The following is a 22264-nucleotide window of genomic DNA, read 5'->3' on the forward strand; positions in this document are numbered from 1 at the left end:
GATTCCATTTTACCGAGCCTCTCTCCTCCCTGAACAGGTCTTCCAGGGATGCGGGACGCCCAAACCCAACAAGGCCTTCCGCTCCAAGCGGTCAGGGAAGGAAACGGGCTTCACCGGCCGCTTCCGGCCCTTCAGTCCAGAAGCGAGACCGACAACCGCCGCGGGGACCAGTTTAGATCGGCTGGTGAGGAACCGGGCAATGAGCCGCAGCTCTGTGTTTGTCCTGTTGCCTAAAATGTGCTTTGTTTGCGCCGCACAGACGACGGAGGTGAAGAAGAAGCTGAAACACGCAAAGAAGTTCTGGTCGACGTTGCCGGAGACGGTGTGCGCAGCGGAAAGGACCGCACCTGGCGACGAGTGCTGGAACGGTACAGCCAAAAGCAGGTCAGAGAAAAAAAAATTACTTTTACTGGGTTTGTACGGTGCTGGAAATCCTTGGGTTTCACTGAGGGAGTTTTCAAGGTTTGGGAAGTGTTTAATTTCTGAATAAATTCATTAAAAGTGCTTGGTACTCAAACTATGCAGTTTGGGAAAGAAGGGAATTTCGACTAAAAGCCTAAATAACCTTCGGAAGTTAAATCAGACCAAACCTTTCTTGTTTTAGGTTTGTTAGAATTGCCAGAATTATTTTTATTTGCTAACATAGAACATTTTTTATTATTATTTTCGTAACTTTCTCGAACCAATCAGGTGTATAGGGTATGTGTGTAAGAGAGACATTTCAAGACATAAAATGTTGTTTTATGTTGGTTTACATTGTTCCTGCTGTTGAATGTAGAAAATGATCTCAAGACATTATTAATAACAGTAATAAATTATATATCTTTGTGAATTGAAACTTAATTTTCTATTGTTTTTATCTCCAAAGTGTGGTGCAAGAAAAGTTTGAAAACTTACCTTGAAAAGTGCTTGACGTCTATTATGAGAAAAGTGTACAAGCCCTGTTCTTATTTACGTTAAATAGAAAACTGCTGAGTATGTCTGACAATCACACCTCTGTGCTCCTTAGATACCAGTCGGATGTGATTGGCAACGGGCTGGCCAATCAGGTTTCAAACCCTGACGTTGAGGTGGACATTACCAAACCAGATGTCGTGATCCGCACCCAGATTGCGGTTTTAAAGGACATGACGAACCGGTTGAAAGCGGCGCACAGTGGAAACGACATGACCTTTGAATCAGGTGAGGGCGCCAAGTCACCTTCACTATCTGTGCCATAACCGATCATCTCCTCTGGAGCTTTATCTATTCTTCCTGCGCAGTCTGGGAGGGTGGGGAGTCTAATTATGTTCAAAGTAGGAAAAAGTATGTGAATGAGAAACTTTTCTTATTTTCAGATGTATTTTTCCATTCCTGTTTGTTCACAAGCTATATAGTCAGATTGAGATATTAGTCCTTTAATCCGGGAAATGTTCTTCAGGTGATAGAAGGCTGGTTTTGTAATCGTCTTTATGTGGCTCTGAAGGCTCAGATTCATCCATCCTCCCTTTTCTTGTCAGTCTGTTTTCTGTTTTTGTTTGCTTCCATATTTAAACCTTAAACTCATATGTCCACTTTAAAGCTGATCTGAAAACTCCAGAACATTTTGACCAACAGGAACCCTCTTTGACCCGACCATTTTGTGTTTGGTTTTTGTTTTTTCTTCAACAGAGGATGACGCTAGCGGAGACGGCGAGAGCGGCAGCGGCTGCGACTCCCCGTCGTGCGGCGATAACGACATCTACATCTCCACCTCGCAGAACCCGGAGAATCCCAGGGTCAAACCGGTGCAAAAAGGCTCGTCATCACCGTCCTCGCGGGGAAGCCTGGCGCCGGCGCTGGCGCTCTGCGGGCCGGCCCTGGCCCTGCTCGCCCCCCACTGGAGATAAAGACCATCAGGACAGGAGAGGAAAAGAAGATCGACCAGGATTACAAGAATGAAGGGGAGCCCTGTCAGAGAGACTTTAAAAAGACTTGCCTTCAGGACCTCAGACTGGGGCGGATGAGGGAGGGGGGGAGAGAATCTTCTTGATATTACAATAACTTCACTATTAACTATTTGTATGTTTGTAAGGACATCAGTGTATGGCAGGTGGATTTTTCAGATGAAAAATCCACCTGTTTTACACCCCCACCTCGCAGTTTCATAAACTTCCTTTAGGTTCTGCTTGCAGCGTTACAAACATATAGCAAATTGTGCCTTTTTTTTTTTTTTTTTTTGTCTCCCCAGCGATATCAATGATTGGTTGAACAGGAAGTGCCTGTGTTGAGGCATCTTCATATTTCTGATGATGTTCTTGCTGTCCATCACTCATGGATCATTCATACAACATGCAAACTGTGAATTACTCTGGATAATCAGCCTATCAAATCATGATTTTTTTTTTTTTGTTTTTTTCACTCAAGCACTCATCACTCAGAATGACAGGAAGATGTTGCAAAACAGGTGTTCAACTTCCTGTTGAACACCTGTTCAACAGGAAGTTGTTTGTATGTCAGCGTATCGTAACACCCTAAACCTTCCCTCTTTTTTTTTTTTTTTTTTTTTTTTTATTTCATATATTTTTTTAGTTCCACACCTTGCACAGCTCATCTCATACCTCATGAATACTCTCAATGCAAGCCGGCGACACGGAGTCGGTCCGGAAGAACCGGTGCCCCGTTTCCCCCGGCGACAGCCCAGAAGAAGGTGGCGAGTCACGAGTCGAGTTAGCTCAGTTCATCACAAGGCGGTCCGGCTCTGCAACGGTCCGAGTCGGAGCATTTCGGAGGATCAACCGGAGAGCGTTTTGATTTAAAAAAAAAAAAAAAAAAACCTGCAAAGTTTATTACAGGGTTGTTGTTGTTTTTTTTTAATTATTTGATATGAAAGAATAAATTTGGTACTACGGTAGATTTTACGAAATTCTTACTGCGTCATTCACTCACCCGTTTAATCTACCTACTTTAAAAATCATTAGCGCATACAAAATGTTAATGTCGTCATACTTTTTTGGTACTTTTTTTTTTTTTTGTCATTTCTTGTTTTTTTTTTTTTTTTGTTTGTTTTTTTTATTTGTTAAAGCAAAGAATGTAGATGTTTCGTAATTTGCGGCCTATCCTCGACATTTCAACCGTAAAATCCAGCGTTTTGTACAGTAACTTATGTCTGTATTTTAACGGGATTGGAAAACAATGATGTAGTATAAAATTAATCAAAACCAGATGAGCAAAAACATAGGTTGAAAAAATAATTTTTAAATCAAGTTACTACATGGACTAAATGGGTTTGAATAACAATTTAGCAAAAATTGTTTTTTTGTTTTTTTTTTTGCTCTGAAAAAGCTACTTAGGAAAAACGTAAACATTAGACCATTTTCCAATTTAACAATCTTGTTTTTGAAGGATTTGATGAAATCTCTATGCAACGTATTGTAAAGCACCGCAGCCTTTATAAGGAAGAACAGCAAGGCTGCGCTTCAGCTTCATTTGCCATTACGTTTCCATGTTTTCATGTTCCGCAAACATTTCTGCGAGGGTTTTGTGCACGCGCCGGAAGAGCAAAGTTGTCAAAGAAGCATTCGGAGGAAATGTTTCAGGTGACAATGGTGAATGTCTTTTGTTTGCAGGCCAGGGCAGCAGTGGCGTTTTTTTTTTTTCTTCTTTTTTTTTTTTTTTTGTTTTGTTTGTTTTTTGTTTTTCAGCTGGCAGGAAACGGTCCGGCTGCTGGATATTCAATCCACAGAGAAATGTCAGTCCCATGACTGAAATAATTAGAAAAGGAAAAGAAAAGTCGAACTTGGACAGGTGTGAGAAATCCTTCCGCCTGCCTCTGGCCCACAAGAAGAGAATGGACTCGCTCTCTGATGAGAGGGTGACTGACTGACTGACTGACTGAAAAAGTATGAATGATGTGTAAATAGAGAGCAGCCGTTTCTAGATGTCTCTAAAAGAGGCTTTAACAGTACACCAGATTTTTACTTGTCAGAGTAAAAATAAATGTTATGGAAGAAGATGAGATAGATGTTAAATTGTAAGAGAAAATGTATATTAAACATTTCTTAGTCTTGTGGAAATAAAGACTTCCAATATTTAAATGAGTGTGAATTGTCTTTTTTTTTTCGTTTTGAGTTTCCTCTGCTGCTCTGAATCACATTACGTGTTTACTGTGGCAGGGCTGGACTGGCGGCCATGATTATTTATACGATATGCGAAGGTACAGGAAAACGCTAGGGATATACGAGTACGTGTTTGTTAAAAATTAAAAAAATAAAACGCAACAGCCTACAAGGAAGAGAGTAGTCATACCGTACCGGAGTAATGGTTAAAAAAAATATAATGGCGGCACAGTGGTGGCGCAAGGAGTAGAGCACGCGACACATGTACTGAGGCATCTTGGGAGAAATGGCCACAGCGTCACAATTCCCATCTAGACGTGAAAGTGGGGGAATGCTGCACTTTATCCAGTCGGAGTGTTTCTTGCAAATACTGGATTTGGTGGTGTGAAAAACAAAACAAACAAAAAAAAAAAAAAAAAAAAACAGCAAATCAAAGTACTGGGTTTTCTTGTTTTCCAAGAAATGCAACACGACGAGATCCTCTGGTATGTCGGGCGCCTTCGCATATCGTATAAATAATTGTGCTGGGTCTCCACGGGCTAAAAACACCAGAACCAAAAGGATTTTTTAAAATAATATCAATCAATCAAATTGTATTTGTATAGCACATTTCAGCAGCAAGGCATTTCAAAGTGCTTTACATCATTACAAACACAGAAACACAAAGCAACATAGAATCAACAATCAAAACACACCATTAAGTCAAGTTCCATCAATAAATTTGTAATTGATTACATTTCAAATACAATCCTAAACAGGTGGGTTTTTAGTGGAGTTTGCATCCATAAAGGTTTACCTGTTACACTCTTGCTGTGTTATATGGAACAAAATACCTGTTGCTATTTTTATTCCCACTCACGCTCACAATCACACAGTTTAAAACGATGCAGACAGCATTTTAATGGCCTTCTGGCACAAGCTCTGTACACGTCTTTCACGGATTACAGGGTTTCCGTTATAAATAGTATAAATAATGCATGTCACTACTACAGCAATGATCAGCATAATACTAAATTTGTAGCCAAATTATTCTAGAATTCACTGCAATAGCTGAAGTTTAAATACAAACTTTAATAGCAGCAGGGATTATCTGCAGACATTTCAACATTCATTAAACATAACAGCAATTGTTGAAAGAGAAGTCAACTTTGAGATGGAATGCTATGAATTCATATACAACAGACAGAACAAAAATGGAGGTGATGTTGCCAAAAATGTTTATCAGAATTTTTATTTTAAGGCGGTAGACGCTATGACGCGGGCTTTTGATAGCCTTCTGGGATGTCTTACAGATTTGCATAGAAAAAGAAGAAAGATATCACTTATGTACACATCTCCAGGTTCAAGTATTGAAATATTCAGATATTGGATGGAAAGCTTAGAGATAAATGGATAATAAAAACATTTTTATTTGTGTGGATATTTATAGTATTGATATGTTAAACCGAAACATAGAAAAATATAGATTTCTTAAATTTAATGTGCAGTCTGCAGTCTTTCCTGCAATCACCATGCCCAGTAAAATGACATCTCATAGTTCTGCTTTAATGGGCGTTAACTAATGTAATTGAAATTAAAAACTACTTGTACTTGTCTAGATGACATGTGGATTATTAGTTAACAATATCACTGACCACCTTCCAGTGTTTATTGTGCAAACACATTCAATAAATCAGAATATCACTGAAAAGCCCATTTATTTCAGGAACTTTATTACAAAACAAAACAAAATAGAAACAAATGATATAGATTACACGCAGATGGATGTTTGAAAACCCCTTTTCTGTTAATTATGATTTGAAACAGCATAAACAGCTTTTTGACACTCCCCGTGCTAGTTTTTTGCTTCAGGGCTTTTTTTAGTGTATTATTTCTCTGACTGGCGGCGGCGTGTTGTGTGCATCACCCAAATCTGTCCGGCGGATGTTGTGCCAGGAGTCTCGTCGTAAAAACAATGGCGAGCGGCATCGGCAGTAAGTAATATTATAATATAGTTTTTAATGTTATTCGAGACTTTTAGGGATCAGTGAAGGAAAAATAACATAGGGGACGTATTTCGTCCAGCTTGTAAAGACACAGCAGCCTCGCTGCCCCAAATATCGCCGCTATGTGTGTGTGCCCCATGAATGTGTCCCCCCAAACATTGCTAAGCTAACGCTAGACGTTTAGACGTTACTGTGCCGTTTTATCTTGGTTGTAAAATAATACGAGATATTGCCAGCTATGTGTTGATAAGCCTTGCTTGCGTTTCAGCTAAGTTAGGAGTTTTAATCGTCCTGCAAACAATATCAGGCTAATTAGAGCATTGTGGCTAGCTGTAGTAAGCTAGTTCTGCTTGTTTACGTCAAACATGCTGCGGTTATCCTCGCGTTTCTAATTACGTTGGCAGCTTCCGTTGCTATTGGTAGCCGTTTTATACCCTTACTAAGTTTTATTTTTGTAAAATAGGATCTAAATTCAAGTTTTTTTTAAATTCTGGTTTAGTTCGTTCTCCATTTACAAATTAACAAACATATTAGATGTTTGTAATCTTTTAAATTCTTTTTTTTTTTTTTTTTTTTTTTTTATGCAACAGAACACAAGATTGTGAATGTGGGACCCACGGAGCCGTGGTCAATCAGGGAGAAACTGTGCCTGGCGTCATCTGTGATGAGGAGCGGAGACCAAAACTGGTAAATCGATGAAAGTATTTGTCATTTGTAGTAAATTTGTTCCCTATCAACCATATATGATCAGAGATGTAAGAGACAAACAAGGTCCATCAAGACGGTGCTTAGTTAAATTGTCTGGCTATTAAAACAGGTGATATAGTGGGAAACTGAGGTGTCACAGATATGATCTCTAACCAAGGTTTCCCTGCTTATATTAATTTGAAAATAAACACTCCTAAATATCAGCATAGAGATGCAACAAGCTATTTTACAGTAATAAAAGTCAAAGAGGACTTAAATTATCTGATTTGATATTACTGTCTTTGTTGCTAAATTGTTGCTCATTGCTAAAAAAAAAGTGTTTTATTGTTCTCATTGTAGGGTAATATTGTGGAAAAAGACAAAAATAATAATTTAAGTCTTGTTTTATTCTGAATGTCTTCCACTCAAAACCAAAAATAGAATGTAGGACAACCATTGGTGTCTTCTCACCTCACCTTCTCCCCTTCACAATAAGAGCATACATTCGGGTGTGAATTATACACATTGTATCCACCACACAGGGCCCCCCCCCCCCGAACACACGGAGTGTCATAAACACAAAAACACATAACATTCGAAACAACATCACAAGTACATAAAAGAAAACACACACAAAGGAAAAACTAAACAGCAGCAACAGACAAAACAATTGAAATACCTAACGGTAACGACCAGGGCAGGGGTGGGCAATCCTGGTCCTGGAGGGCCGGTGTCCTGCAACTCTTAGACGTCTCCCTGGTCCAACACACTTGAATCCAACAGCTGAATCACCTCCTAAGTGCAGTCAGGTTCTCCAGAGTCCTGCTAATGGCCTCATTATTTGACTCGGGTGTGTTGAAGTAGAGACGCATCTAAAAGTTGCAGGAGACCGGCCCTCGAGGCCTGGAGTTGCCTACCCCTGGTCTAGGGGGTTTAATAAGTCGGCCACCACGGCTTCTTTTCAGATGGACTCAGCTAAAGAAAACCGCCGGTCCTCTTTTGGAGCCGAACGCAGGCCCAACAAAACCCAAGGCAGGCGATTTATCCAGCTATTATTCACCAACGATGCCCACAATGCAGCCGTTCTCCCCTTCACAATAAAAGTATACATTTTGGTGTGAAATATATACATTGTATACGCCACAATACAGTCATTATTTTTTCTTGTTTATTTCTAAGATGTTATTTATTTGCTTATTTTTTGTTTCTACTGTGTGCTGTGGTGGGACAAACTAAATCCTTCCCCCCTCCTATTCCCTCTACGGTGGTCAATAAAGTGTCATCTTATATTTTTGTTTTATTTGTCTTTCAGGGTGTCTGTGAGCAGAGCCATCAAGCCTTTCTCTGAGCCTGGTCGTCCTCCCGACTGGTTCTCTCAGAAGGTGAGAGAGAGAGAGACGATAACCCACTACTTTCTCCCTCTCTCTCCATCCCCCAGCCACAGGAGTCACTCGTGTTGAATTGTAGTCTTTCTAGCTAACTTGGCTAATTTCCTGTTTTGCTTCTCAGCACTGTGCCTCACAATATTCCGAGCTGCTGGAAGCCACGGAAGCTCCAAAGTGAGTGCTTCGGCGGAGCGTCGTCACCGTTGCAGAATTTGATTCCTGACTTTTCCAACTTAAAGCGACAGGCGCTCTAAACATTCTTGTCTTGTTCTAAGGCGTAAGCGTGGGGAGAAGGGCGAGGTGGTGGAGACCATCGAAGATGTCATCGTCCGCAGGCTGACCACTGAAAGGATCGAGGAGCTAAAAAGACTACAGAGAGACACGCAGGAGCAGTACAGGTAGGTGGACATACTGATACACAGTGTGCTGATTAGTGCATTAATTCAAAGTTACTGCTTTTATTGCTACAAATGAAACTAAGCGTAATAGAAACTCATGATGGCGCAATAAAAATGATTTCCTCTGTATTTGCTGTCCTTGTCCTGACAGGAAGCTGAAGAAGGAGGTGGAACTGATCCAGACGGGTCACATGGACTCCCAGCTCAAGGACTTGTGGGCAGAAATCACACAGTGAGGCTCTTCCCTTTTTTAGCCCCTCCAGAATGTCGCCATGTTTTCTTGTGATAGTTGTGGCCTAAAATTCCTGATTTTGCGGCACCTTTTGCAAAGAGTTGCAGTCAAATTTCCGATTCTTTTTATGTTTGTTTTTTTCCCCCCCTGAGACTTCTTTCCGTCTCTTTCTGTTGCGACGATAAAAAATTTCTTTAAAGATCTGAAGAGCAACGGTGAGCACAACCTCTGTACGGTAATTAAAGGGGATCGGATTTCACTGCAAGAACACAAACTCTTACCAAGTATCTTCGTTCTAGTTTCTAGTGCAAATATCTTAAATACTTGAAATAAGACAAAACTAACTTGCAAATAACTTTTCAGCAATATATAGGAGTTTGTTTTAAGTTAATAATTCCTTAATATTGATGAAAAAGTACTGGTTCCACTAGCAGATTATGTCACTTAAAACATGGAAAAAATATCTTGTTGTAAGCTGCCCAGGGTTAGCTCTTATTTACTGACCTCCACCGCTTCTGCTCTTAAAATCAACTTCTCCAGAATTTTTAGTTCGTTTTCCAGCAGAAGTCCTCCCCCTCAGCTCTAAAGCAAGGCCAATGTTGTCACAATCTTTACAACGAGCTAGCCGTCCTCATTTCCTTTGCCTCACGCCTCATATTTTAAACTTTGCGTTTGTTTTTCCAACTCCAGAAAGAAGAAGCAGGAGGAGGAGGAGGCAGAGCAGAAGAGGAAAGCCACAGAGATGGCGTACCAAGGTAGGTCCAGAGCGTTCGCTGTAAACACCGACCAATCGGCCTTCCTGCTGCTTCCACTGGATTTAAGACGGGAAGCTGCAGGCGGCGACTGCAGCTTGGTTCATGTTGCAGCAGATTCAGCACTAAAGTCACACAATGAATTCTCAGAGGAAGGATATAAATACTAAAACGGGGCTGACTAGACTTTTTGTCACATAGGCCAAAATTGTCAAGTCAAAAGAAGTCATGGGGCGAGGAAAAAAAAAAAATCAACAAATGATTTGATTTGTTTATTTGTTATTAAAAACAAGATTTCGGTCGCTTTCTTTCAAAACGCTTGCTAATGTTTAGCCAAATTCAATGAATGAATTAAAAGCTGATTTTTGGGTGCAGCGAAGTCGGCTTCTCAGTGAAAATGTCTGGATGGATGTGGTTCTACTCCTTAGAAGTGTTTGGTTGCAAAAAAGACAAAAGCTTTGTCATACTGAACATTTTCCTTTGTAAGAAAACTGTCAGTAATAATTTGACCCTAATTAAAAACAAAATGTTTTAATAAACAAATTTGTATCTTTTTTATATGCAGTATTTTAACCAGTGTAGCTAAAATTGGGCCACTTAAGGAGTTTCGAGTTTATCATAGTTGCAGACTTTTTTTTTTTTATCTTAAATGCAAATTGTGTAAATGTTTTGTAGAGTTTTGGATGAATTACTGCTCCGAGTGTGTTTTTCCGTCAGCAAAAGGACTGTTTTTTTGAAGTTGTAAACTCCTGTTAGCGACTAATCGATTACTAATTCAGTTGATGATTATTTCAATAATCAATCCATCACGATTAATTCGACTAATCGTGTCCAAAATTTGCCACCAGCGAATGTACCGGGATGTATTGCTTCATGTGTCCTTTGGCCTGTGTGAAAAATATTTATTAATGATTCATGACTGATTATTAATGTAGCAGCTTTTTGAATTCCTCATCGAGAGATCTAAAGTCGCTCCTTTCTGCCCCCCACCCCCTCCCCTCTGTGTGTCACACAGTGCGTCTGGCGATGAAGAACACGCCGAAGCGCCTCCCCAGCGTGACGGTCCGCTCGTCCCTCGGGGCCAGCCCCTCGACCCACGACGCTCAGGCAGACTCCGTGGTCCCCACGCCACCCATGGACACCGAAGGCGTCCCCTCGGAGGACACCGCTGTCCACTCAGCGGTAGGAAACCGTTCAGCCGGACATCAGGTGTAAATTTGTGAGAGACTCAAAAAGACGAGTGACGAGTGACCCGTCTCCGTCAGGCTCAGGGGGTGGGCGAGCTCCTGCCAGCAGCGGAGCCTCCGGTGTCGGGGCCAAAAGACGGAGGCCCGGCTTCTCTGGCGGAGGACTCGCCTCAGAAGAGACTCTTGACACAGAAAGCCACACCGCCGCCGTCGCCTCTGTTATCGGAGCTGCTAAAGAAAGGAAACCTCATCTCAGCCAGCCCACGCCTGGTGAGTGCTAACAAAATAACAACAATCAAGAAACATACTGGTGATTAATCGGAATTGAATTAGCAAATTTTGGATTTTGAAAGTAGTTGTTGAATTATTCTGAGTTAAATTATTTTAACAACTTTTGGAAGGAAAGTTGTGTAAATGTAAAGATTTTTATTTGTGTCTCTATTTGGCCTGGTGTATTTGATGTATTTTTTGGCGTCAGGTATCAGAAGGAGATACGGCGACGAGTTTAACCAACGGTGTGCAGACGGCAGCCGCAGCTGCTGCTTTAGTCCCCCGTCATGAAGTCTTCACCGGTAAGCAGACTCAAATGAAAGCTTGTGGATGCAGAGGCATTTTTTAGCCCTGTGAGGATTCAAGGAACTGTGTTGTCATACCAGTCCATATGGTACAAAATTCAAACTCTGGTCCTACTTTAAGAAGCACAATGAATAGATAAATAGTTAAAAAATCAATTCTAGGGGCGTACTGTGGTGGCGCAGCGGGTTGGCACGCCCCACGTTTGGAGGCCTTAGTCCTCGACGCGGACGTCGCGGGTTCAACTCCCGGTCCCGACGACCTTTACCGCATGTCTTCCCCCCTCTCCTCACCCTCCTTCCTGTCTGCCTACTGTACAAAAAAAAATACGAGCCACTAGCGCCGCAAAAACTCTTCGGAGAAAAAAAAACGAAAAAAAAAAAAATCAATTCTAAAATCATCTATTATGAAGCTAACGGCTTGTCCCAGAAGACCAAAGATTATTTAGCAACTCCAATGCTAAAAACATCATGTTTTATGAGCCCTTAAAACCATAGTCATGTTGGCATTCAGTTGATGTTTTTCTTTTTTAATTATGAGCTGACAATTATTTACACTGGAGATGGAGGTTAGAGTTTTATGCATCACCAATGATCTTTCTACTTGAAACGCTTGCATGTAAAATGTTTCAAGTAGGGCAGAGAGACATGGTTTAAAAATAAAATGTTACATTTTTTAAAACAAAACTTTTTTTCCGATTTTAGTCACACGAAAAAATGTCCTCACTTTTCTCTGAATGTTTTTATTTTTTATTTTTTTACAAATGACAGAAGATATCCTTAAAAAAACCGACTTTTATTTCAATAATTACTTCTGGGAGTTGATCTGAATTCAAAGTCAAAATGAATAGAAGCCATAAAACACGCTCGTCAAACAAGATGGTTGTTCTTTTGGTGGGTTAACATCACTCTGGAAACCCAGGAAGTGCATCAGTGAGAGAGAAAAAAAAAATCCATATTTTCCAAAAAATTACATTTTCAAAAACAAAAAAAAAATTGTTGAATTGATCAAATTGATTGATCAAATTTGCTGCGTAATACAAAATATTCCAGTGACTTAAGTGAGACACTATTTTATTGGTTTGCTCTGATCAGAAATGAGTCACATGCTTGTCCTCAGGTCGTGTTTCACACTGGAAGATCATTGGTGGCGCACAGCCTCCAGCTTTCATTTCCTGTGTAAATAAGTATAAATTTTTGCATAAATAATAACCTTATGTAAACATGTTGAGAATTTAAAGGTTTATAAAATAGTGTTGACATAAACCGCTCTGAAGTTTAGAGTCTATAGTTGCTTAATGCTGGGAGATGTGGACATTTTCTACTGGAGTCCAGTAATTTAATTATTTATAACCATTTAACAGAACCTCACTTCAAACTCTTGAACTAGTCCTTTAAGGTACTTCATAAGTCAAGTGAATAACTCCTGCTTTGCTTATTTCATAACATAATTATTGTTGGCAGACTGTCTACTATGATCTATCAAACCCTTTTTGTAGTTTGCGATTTTTGGATAAGAATATCTTGAGATGGCTACTCTGTACTCATGTTATTGTGAATAAAGCAGCTTGAGTGGGTCTAGTTTGACCTGTTGGGTAATCAGAATGAACTCTGAATAAAGTGTAAACCTATTTGCATTTTTCGATACTTTAATGTCTGTTTGCAGAGGGCGATGCAGACGCGGCGGTGAAGGCAGAGCTGAGCGAGGAGACGGGGCTAGCAGATGAGGATCTGGTAGCTGTGTCGTACATGGGGGACGAGCTGGACCTGGAGACTGTGGGAGACATCATCGCCATCATAGAAGAGAAGGTACGGGCGTGTCTCTCGCCAAATAAATGCTTTCAAGACCGAGAATGTAAATATGACGGTTTTACAACGGCAGTTTATCACAACAGAATGGGTTTGAGGGATTTAGGGCTGTCATCATTTCATGTTTACACGATGTGGCTGTTTGACCCTGTCTCAGTAGAACGGTAAAAAATAACAAAATAAAAGGAACAAACAGTCCATACGCTAATGTATAACGTATTAGCTCTGGTTGAGTCATTAGGTTTGAAAAAATAAAAAGAAGCAAAAGATAAAGTCATGCCACAAAAAAAACTTTATGAAAGTTATACGTTCTCAAAATTTTCTCATAAGGGAAGAAGACGATATGATCATAGAGTCCCTTTTCTAAACTATTTGTATTAGGGATGCAAAAAAAATCGAGTTACAATTCATTGTCGATTAATGGTTTATTAGATAGAAATTGGTTCTAATCGATTAACAAATGAAGTCCACTTGATCTTTTAGGGTTGTAGTTTGACCTCCATGCAGTAGAGGGCGACGCTGGTCACTTGCGGGGCTAGTTGTAAGAAAAACAGATGATGGCCGTATCAGAATGGAAAAGAGAAATGGACTTTTTGGACACAGCAGGTCCAAACAGAATCCAGTGTGGGATGCAAAATGAAAAGACTAAAATTTTGAAATTAATCTTAGAAATATTCTAGAGACGTCTTGTAACCTTATGAGGTCTAAAAGTCAGAAATTTGCAAGAAAAAAACTGAAAAAAGTTGAAAATTTGTGAGAAAAAAATCAGAAACTTTTAGATTAATCTCAGAAATTTTCTAGGAAAAGCATGTACATTTCTGAGCTCCAAAAGTTGAAAACTTCCAATAAAAAAACCCAAAGAAAATCCTTGGGGGTTTTTTTTCTAGAAAATTTCTGAGTTTCAGAAATCAAAAATGTCAACTGCACATCTTCCCCCTCGCTCACAGCCTCCTTCCTTGTAGATTCACTATCAAATTAAAGGCCACTGAAGCCAAAAAAATCCTTAAAAGAAATAATTTTTCTTTTTCTCTGTTCGTTATCGTAGGTGGATGACTCGGTGGAGGCTTTAGACGCCGCCGCCGTGGAAGCAGCTCTGTCTCTGTGCGAGGAAGCCGTCTCAGAAGGCCACACCCTCCCTGGGCCGTGGGAGACCCAGGACCTGAAGCCGTCGGAGCCTCCGGTCCGGCACGCCGCCTCGGTTCAGGAGAACCAGGACGCCTCCGCCGCACCAGCTCCGTCTTCCGGCGGCCCTGAGACGCAGAGCCAGCCCGACGTCAAAAGGGAAGAACAGTTCAAGGGAAGCGACGAGGGAACCGAAGCGGCAGGAAGCGACGTCAACTCTTCGCTGGCTTCCGACGACGGCGCGGCAGGAAGCGAAGTCACAGAGGAGGCGGTGGCCGGTGCGAAGGAGGCCGCTGAAGCTACAGTGAAGACTGAGGGAGAGGATTGGAGCCAGCCGGAGCCCAACCCTCCCTGCCTCGGTGGGGAACACGCCTGGATGTTTATACTCGGAAACAAAGCTCATGTTTGTTTTCCTTAAACTGTTTTTTTTAAAACTTTTTTTCCTTCTGCAGACTCAGAAGACAGCTCCGTGTCTGGGAAAGAGTCCAAGGTAACCCACATCAACACGCCAGCATCCACCGACGGCTCTTATTTACATGGAAAACTCGACTCCGTTTGTTTTTCTCTGGAGGTGAAGGAAGAGGAGGGAGGGAGCGAAGGCGACCCGGACGACGGGATGGAGCTGAAGGAGGACTGCGGGGAGGGCGAGGGTCCGTACCTGTCCGAGGTAGAGCGGGCTGCCAGCGAGAGCGAAGATGGCTACGGCCCACCGTCCCAGCGCTACACCGTGGATTCCCTGGCCAGCAGCCCAGCCTCCTCCTCCCAGCTGTAGGTGCACGGTTGGCCGACATGCCGACCAAAAACAAAACTTTAAAAACTCTAATCCAGGGGTGGGCAATCCTGGTCCTGGAGGGCCGGTGTCCTGCAACTCTTAGATGTCTCCCTGGTCCAACACACTTGAATCCAACAGCTGAATCACCTCCTAAGTGCAGTCAGGTTCTCCAGCGTCCTGCTAATGACCTCATTATTTGACTCAGGTGTGTTGAAGCAGAGACACATCTAAAAGTTGCAGGAGAACAGCCCTCGAGGCCTGGAGTTGCCCACCCCTGCTCTAATCGGACAGATTACACAAGAAAAGTTGCACTAAAAATCAAATTTATAAAATCTACATCACAACAAGCTCGTTTAAATACTTTTAGCACTTTTCTATAACTTCATTTTCATTACAAATGTTCGCAAAACCTTCTCGATATTCGGCTAATGTTGAAAAAACACAATTTCGCCATAGCAGTGTTCCCATTAAATTTTAAACCGTTAAAATCGCAGGTGAATAATTTGTTCATGTAATAATTTATTACAAAAAACACGCCACGCATTTTCTAAATACTTCCTGTCGTCTTCTTCATGGTTTGTGAAAATGGCAACATTAGAAACACATGACTGGTGTTTCTAATGCAGTTTTGCATAATAAACCAATTTCAGTACAGTCAAAAACATTTTATTGGAAAAAACGACGAAATTGGCGAGTTTCTATTAAGCAAATGTATTTTTGAAATGTCAAGTAAATTGCACAAATATATGACCAATGGTAACGCAGCTGGTGTTCCACTTCATATTTCCAATTATTGTTGTGTAGACCTGGGCGACTTTGGCTTAAAAATAAAATCTTCAGATAAGTATTTCTACCAATTATTATCCGTCAAACTTATACCAAAGTATAACTTCACAAGATGCTCAACATTCTTAATTTTATGAATTGGAGTAAAACACGCTTCTCACACAAAATTGTTGTGTGACAAGCGTTGGTTGTCTCTGGTTGTGCTGACATCACTCTGAACTATGACAATCCAAGGAGTTGATTGGTGGGGGGGGATTCTGATTTTCCATAAATTAAATCTTAACACGGTCTCTCTTTCTCTCTCTATATATCTCTCTTTCTGTCTGTCTCTATCTTTCTCTCTCTCTCTTTCATGTGCATCAGCTCCACGTGTGGTGAAGACCAAGAGGCCGTCCAGGCGCAGAAAATCTGGAAGAAAGCCATCATGTTGGTGTGGAGAGCTGCAGCCAATCACAGGTGATGCTTGTTGGCAAGCATAGACACTAAATAACATCACAGACTGCCAGCACTTCCCTGTTAGCCACATTTAGCACGAGTGTTTTTTTTTTGTTTTTGTCTTAATTGTCAATCATGGAATTGATTTTAGTTTTAGTTTAGTATTAAAGCAGATGTGATGATGGTTGCAGGTACGCCAGTGTCTTCTTGCAGCCCGTGTCAGACGACATCGCCCCGGGTTACCACAGCATAGTGCACAGGTCAGAAAACACAATATCCATTAAAGATCTACTTTTCAGCGAACATACGATAAACAAATGCACCTGTTTTTTTTTGGTTTTTTTTATCTAAATAAATCTCACGCAGACCCATGGACCTGTCGGCCATAAAGAAGAACATCGAGTCCGGCGTGATCCGCACCACCGCCGAGTTCCAGCGAGACATCATGCTGATGTTCCAGAACGCCATCATGTACAACTCGTCGGACCACGACGTGTACCACATGGCGCTGGAGATGCAGCGCGACGTCCTGGAGCACGTCCAGCAGTTCCTGGCCACCCAGCTCATCATGCAAACCTCGGAGAGCGCCATCTCCGCCAAGAGCCTCCGCGGCAGGGAGGGAAACCGCAAACCAGGGGAGCCGGCCGAGAAGGTGGGTTGAGCGGCAGGAGAAGGAGGAGAAGGAGCTTACTTTACAGAGCATTTGAAGTTATAAACCGTGTTTGTAGCTGAAAAACTCTCCAGAAACGTAATTACTCTGCGCCCAAAGAGGGTAAAACTGGAGGACGCATCAAAACGTTTACCGTGGTTTGATGAACCATAGGGTGGTAGCTAATGATTATTTTATTTATCGATTAATCGATTGTTCTGACAATTTATCGGATAAAAAAAATGGCACATCTTACACATGTTTTTTATTTAACCACCTTTTTATACATTAGAAATACAATAAAGGATGCAAACTAGCTAATAGTTCAGCTCCTTTTTTGAATAAGAAAATAAACATTGTCTAACCTAAAATGCAATCTTTTAGTAAATCTGAATGACATGAAGCTAAAACCGCCACCCACCCAAGACGTTTTGGCAAAAAAAATGAAAAATTTAGACAAAGATTTCTTTTTATCTTAAATGCAAAATGTATATAGTTTTTGTACAGTTTTGGATTAATTACTGCTCTGAATATGTTGGAGTTTTTGGGGGTTTTTTTCATCAAATGGCCGTTTTTGGATCTGTATATTCCAGTTAACGATTAATCGATTACTGAATTAGTTGATAATAATTTCAGAAATCTGCTAATCGAGATTAATCAAGATGAATATGATTAATCGACACATTTTGAGAAGCATCCCTTATGGATGAGATTTTAGACATTTGTTGCATTAAGATCACGTCAAATTATCTGTTTGAAAGATCAAATGTTTCACCAAGCGCCGATGAACAAGTCTCATATTTTGGACAGACGATGGAACTCTGCACATCTCACTCTGCCTATATTTGTTTTGTAATTTAAAGTGCTTTTACTTTGGCTGGCAGGTGGAAAGTTCTGGGTTTATGCTTCTTTTAAAATGTAATAATATGACCAATAAACGCAACATTTTAATAATGTTTTTTCCACTTAATAATAGGAAAAAAATCCATCAGTTGTAGAAAATTTAACAACTAGTAGCCCAATTATTTCTTGTTACTTTTGTAGACCCAACAGCAGTTTTGTTTTTATTTTCTTTCGTGAGACAGATTCAGTTTAAATAAATGTCATCGGTTTCTGGGTAAGTCCTTGTGATGCAGCCTGGACGTACGAGAGAAATCTTGACCGAGAGGGGGGGCAGCGAGCCCAGTGTCAGTGAAAACAGATTTTTATATTGATTTATGTTTGTGCAATAATAATGTAAAGCTGTTTTTATTGAACATAGTTTAACTTTGATGACAGATCTTTGTTCCTCCCATCACCATCACGATGTGTATTTTAGTAGTAGGCCCAGGGGCGGTTCTTTCCATGTGGACAAGCCTCCTAAAGGTGACCATTAAGTTTAGACCATGAGCTGCGCATGAAAGAACAACTTAAATCCTTAACTAATAGCAAACTCCTTCATTTTTGGTGGTTGTTTCTATTTATTGGGTTGTGCCGCCCTGGGCAGAAAGCCATGTCACCATGAACCGCCACTGGGTCCTTTTTTTTTGTTTTTCTGTTCGCCTCACATTCAGACCTAGAAGTCAGTAAAAGTTTGGCAGGAATCCATTGTTTTTGCTTCCACATGCACGTCAAAAGTTGGACATGCCTTTGTTACATATCTGTGATAGTTTGTTTGCCCTGCTCGTTGCCCGCGGCGCTGCCTCATTGGAACGATTGTTGTCGACATCCCCGTTGATGCGCGTCCTGTATGTTTGGCTGCAGCTGTTTGTCTCCACCTGCATGCTTGTGTGTCCGCAGATCATTTAAAGTAGGACTTTCTTCGCGTAGTCGTGCACGTTGCCCTCCGTCATTGGAGCTAGACGTGGGAGTCTGGACGGTCTCCTCAGCGAGGATCTTTGAATAAAAATATCTGTATAGTTTGATGGGAGTTGTGACGTAAATTTCCGTATTCACCTGCTTGTCTTGTAATGTCAAATCTGAACTTGCTAAAGTGTTGACATGTCATCCTGATGTTTTGTGGATATGTGTGTTTCTGCGCTTCCCACCTGATGAGGTCCAACCCCCCCTCCCCCCCTCGGCATCTCGTCTGACTGGAACTCCAATGAAACTTGCTTTCTCACGCCTGCGTGTCTTTGCTTTCTCTTTTTCACTCCGATGTTTGTCCTCCTACAGGACAGTGTCCCAATGGCCTCTCCTGCTTTCCTTCTCTCTCTCTTTGTAAGTATTCAGGTTCTTCCCTCAGCTCTCCCCAGAACCAGGTCTCAGCGCAAACATCACTCACTCCGTCCATATGTGTCACTTTTCTTCTTCACTGGCATCCAACACTAAACAGATGCAGAAATCAACCAGTTTTACACATACAGTGTAGGGGCGCAAACAATTATTCGATTTACGATTAATTTACGATTAATGGTTTGCTAGATTAAAATTAGTTCCAGTCGATAAACAAATTACGTCCGCCTAGATCTTCTCTTAGTGTTGTAGTTTGCCCGCCAACCAGCAGAGGGCGCGGCTGGTCATCCTTAAGCAGAGCCAGTGCTAAAGATGGCGGAGTCATCATAACAGAACAATAAAGAGAAACGGTCCAAACAGAGTCCAGTGTGGGAGGTAAAAATGGACTTTATGCGGTTCTGTTGTGAAATATAACCACAGTTCGTTCTCCCTAAATGCTCATTTAGCCATGCTACATGGTGAAGCAGCGTTATCTTAAAAAATTACTCATGTGTGTTACGAAAGCGGAGGGTATAACGCAGAAAAAATATAACAAGATGGAGAATTTAAAAAAAACACCATAATTTCAATCAACAACATTTATTTTTGAGGGCTGTTGTGAGTTAATTAAATGTATCGAGCGAAGTTTTAACATAAATTCAAAAGCAAGCACACACAGTGCTTCTGTGTGAACATCTCTCTGTTCATAGGAAATTAAGTGTGTCGCATATTTTCATCTTTTATGTTGCTATTGAGCAAACTAAGTGGTTCTGTTTGGTTATATTTTAGAAATATGTCCAACTGTAATGAGAGAGAAAACCACAAATTTGATTTGAGATCAGTAATAACTTCGGCTGACACAAAGTGTATTTGTCATATATTCAGCATAATATGACAAATTAGCCCTTTATGTTATGGAAAGACGGTCAAGAGAAAACGGACGCGTATCAATTATTCGTTAAATTAAATCGTTAGTCGATAACTTTTATCCTAAATACGATGCCTGAAACATTTCACATTTTCTCCGCTTTTGATTAAAAAAAAAAAAGTTTATTGGGATTTAATGTGACAGGACCGACCGTACGGGTAGCTGTAAGGTTTTGCAGTTTTTTGGTTTTTGTTCAGCATGACTTTGCCTTTTGTTTTGGTTGATGGGGAAACAGTCACGCAATGTGTCAGCAGGCTGTTGCTGCTCCAAACACTGAGGCTCATAAACCAGCCATGATCTCCAGAAACCCTCATACACTCTAGCTTCTGTTTCCACATAGTTTAATCACATCACACACGCAAACTTCCCTGTACCCTCTCATCGTACGAGCTCCCAGTCCACGCCGCTTTCCTGTTTTTCCATTTTTTTCACATGCGTTTCTCAGTGTCTCTCTTTCTCTGCATGCTCTAATTTCTTTTCTTCTTTGTATCTTTTTTTTTTTTTTAATTTTCCCTTTTTTCAGCCATCCTTATTTTTCTTCCGTTTTGTCCGTCGTGTGGGGAGGAAGCCCTCCGAGGTTAGACCATGCCGTGTTTTTGTGCGGATCTCGATCACCTAACGAGGTCTCCGATCTTTTGACCTTTGCGCCTTGACGCAATGATTCCCTTTCTGTCTCTCTCACTGCAGGATGGAGGCACCAGGGGTCGCCGCAGCGCCATGGAAGCTGACCTCAAAATGAAGAAGTAGCTTCTGGGATGCTTTTCTGGAAATGGCTGATGTCCCTGTGGCCTGGTTGTGTCTGATGGGGCTAGTGCGCAGCTCCTTCGAATTGCACCTCAGTGTGTAGCGTATCTGGCGAGGGTCCCGAGTAGTCATTTCCGTTTGATGAAACTGAATGAAAACTTTCTAACGAGAACATTTTCACCAGCAGCTGGTTGTTTGGGATCAACAATCAACAGCAGGTTGAGTCCTACCTGCTAGATTGGATCCCACTCAACATTTTGTATGTTAGTACAGTCTGTCTGAGTCTGTCCTGCACCTAAGTGTGTCCTCTGAAAGGTGGATGTAAAGACACTGGATGGCAGCAGTGTTGAACGTGATGTTCTTAGGATTTAATACCCGTTTTATTAGCTCTGCATGTTGGACCAATGCCACACAGGACCAATTAATCAGTTTGGGCCATGTTGAAGTATAATTCACTGGGCATTTCTTCTTTTCCTCTTTATTAATGCTTCCGATCTTTAGGCCACGGCATACATTAGCATGTTTTAGGGTACCGAAGATGGATATACCTTTAAATATCTGCAGATCTTTTTCCAAAGCATGATTTAAGTCAAGAGAACACTTCAGTCATAAAGTTCCACTTCGGATTAAAACTCATTAACTGTATTACATTAAACTGTTGTTAAGTTTGGATCTGCAGTTAGTCCTTGCCAACAGGATTTGGTTTCATCTTTAGAAGTCGGCTCTGAAAACACAACGTCTCTAAAGGATTCTCCTTCCTCCTGCTGACGTCAAGCAAATTTAAACCTGATGACCTCTGAGGACTTTGCTAAAACAAGCATATGCTCATTTTATGAAACAAGGTGGGCAAAGTTTATTATTGCCGAGACTACTCATCCCTGATCATCACTTAGGAAGTAGCCTGTGTGTGTGAGTGAGTGTGAACGCTCTGTAAATGGCATAAGAACATGCTGGTGTTGTGGTAGAGTACAAAGTTGAGTTTTGTACCTGAGAAGGATCATATAGTGAGGGTATGTATGTTTTTTGGTGTACATTTGTTAAATAAAAGATTTGATTTAAATGTAAAACAGGGCAGAGTGGTTTGCTTGGTTTTTTTTTTTTATTGTAGGTTTCGTTTTAGAGTTGTGACTGAGCTAGCATACTGTACTGTATGTAACAGTTAAAGTATTTTAAACAGGGTTGAGGTTTCTCATCACATGATAGTTGCCTCATGTGGTTTCATATTCGACGGCCTGTTCTTGTTCTGTGGGAGGAGCAGGTCCAACCCTGATTTGGTTATTCTGCTGTATCCACTGTAAAGCTTTAACAGTTTCACTTTGCAGCTAAGACGAGCAGAACCGAAGCCTAGCCTATGACTAAAACAGCAATGACTGCATTGGTCATGCAATTTTTCCAAAGTTGACTAGTCCATCTTCAAGCTTGTCACCTATCCAGAGTTTATACAGGTTTCAAATAAGTTTAAGACCCCTCAACAGATGGACAAATTTATAACAAAGCTAAAATTTCTGGGGACTAACATGACACAGCTCTCTAGCATTAGCTTGTTACTGTA

General features: G+C 41.1%; 2 protein-coding genes across 4 annotated transcripts in view; both read left to right on the plus strand.

Moving 5' to 3' along the window:
• The window catches only part of gpc4 (glypican 4), a 46960-nt gene extending 42905 nt beyond the window's left edge, over positions 1 to 4055 (plus strand). The window contains exons 6-9 of the mRNA XM_028009056.1: positions 38 to 184; positions 260 to 384; positions 1010 to 1182; positions 1651 to 4055. Of these exons, the coding sequence (XP_027864857.1) occupies positions 38 to 184; positions 260 to 384; positions 1010 to 1182; positions 1651 to 1868 (663 nt within the window). The 3' untranslated portion in view covers positions 1869 to 4055. The remainder of the gene's footprint in view (positions 1 to 37; positions 185 to 259; positions 385 to 1009; positions 1183 to 1650) is intronic.
• Positions 4056 to 5938: 1883 nt separating this feature from the next.
• On the plus strand, positions 5939 to 21784 carry brd8b (bromodomain containing 8b). 3 transcript variants are annotated; one of them, XM_028008939.1, is made up of 19 exons: positions 5939 to 6049; positions 6652 to 6748; positions 8061 to 8130; positions 8258 to 8307; positions 8409 to 8531; positions 8683 to 8763; positions 9454 to 9518; positions 10531 to 10697; positions 10781 to 10972; positions 11181 to 11274; positions 12941 to 13083; positions 14129 to 14564; positions 14658 to 14695; positions 14774 to 14973; positions 16127 to 16219; positions 16390 to 16458; positions 16565 to 16850; positions 19002 to 19046; positions 20656 to 21784. In XM_028008939.1, exons 1-19 carry the CDS (start codon positions 6031 to 6033, stop codon positions 20713 to 20715), a joined length of 2328 nt encoding a protein of 775 aa, XP_027864740.1. In that variant the 5' UTR covers positions 5939 to 6030; the 3' UTR covers positions 20716 to 21784. The 3 variants fall into 3 exon arrangements, with proteins under 3 accessions (XP_027864740.1, XP_027864741.1, XP_027864742.1); XM_028008940.1 differs by having other exon boundaries at positions 14783 to 14973; XM_028008941.1 differs by lacking the exon at positions 19002 to 19046.
• The last annotated feature ends 480 nt before the right edge of the window (positions 21785 to 22264 follow it).

This window comes from Xiphophorus couchianus, chromosome 23 (genome assembly GCF_001444195.1).
Source record: "Xiphophorus couchianus chromosome 23, X_couchianus-1.0, whole genome shotgun sequence".
Taxonomy (NCBI): domain Eukaryota; kingdom Metazoa; phylum Chordata; class Actinopteri; order Cyprinodontiformes; family Poeciliidae; genus Xiphophorus; species Xiphophorus couchianus.

Excerpts from the sequence above, each read along its gene's own strand:
- brd8b (XM_028008939.1), top strand. Across the intron at positions 8,308-8,408 it reads GAAGCCACGGAAGCTCCAAA|GCGTAAGCGTGGGGAGAAGG; the intron begins GTGAGTGCTTCG and ends TCTTGTTCTAAG. Across the intron at positions 14,565-14,657 it reads GCCCAACCCTCCCTGCCTCG|ACTCAGAAGACAGCTCCGTG; the intron begins GTGGGGAACACG and ends TTCCTTCTGCAG.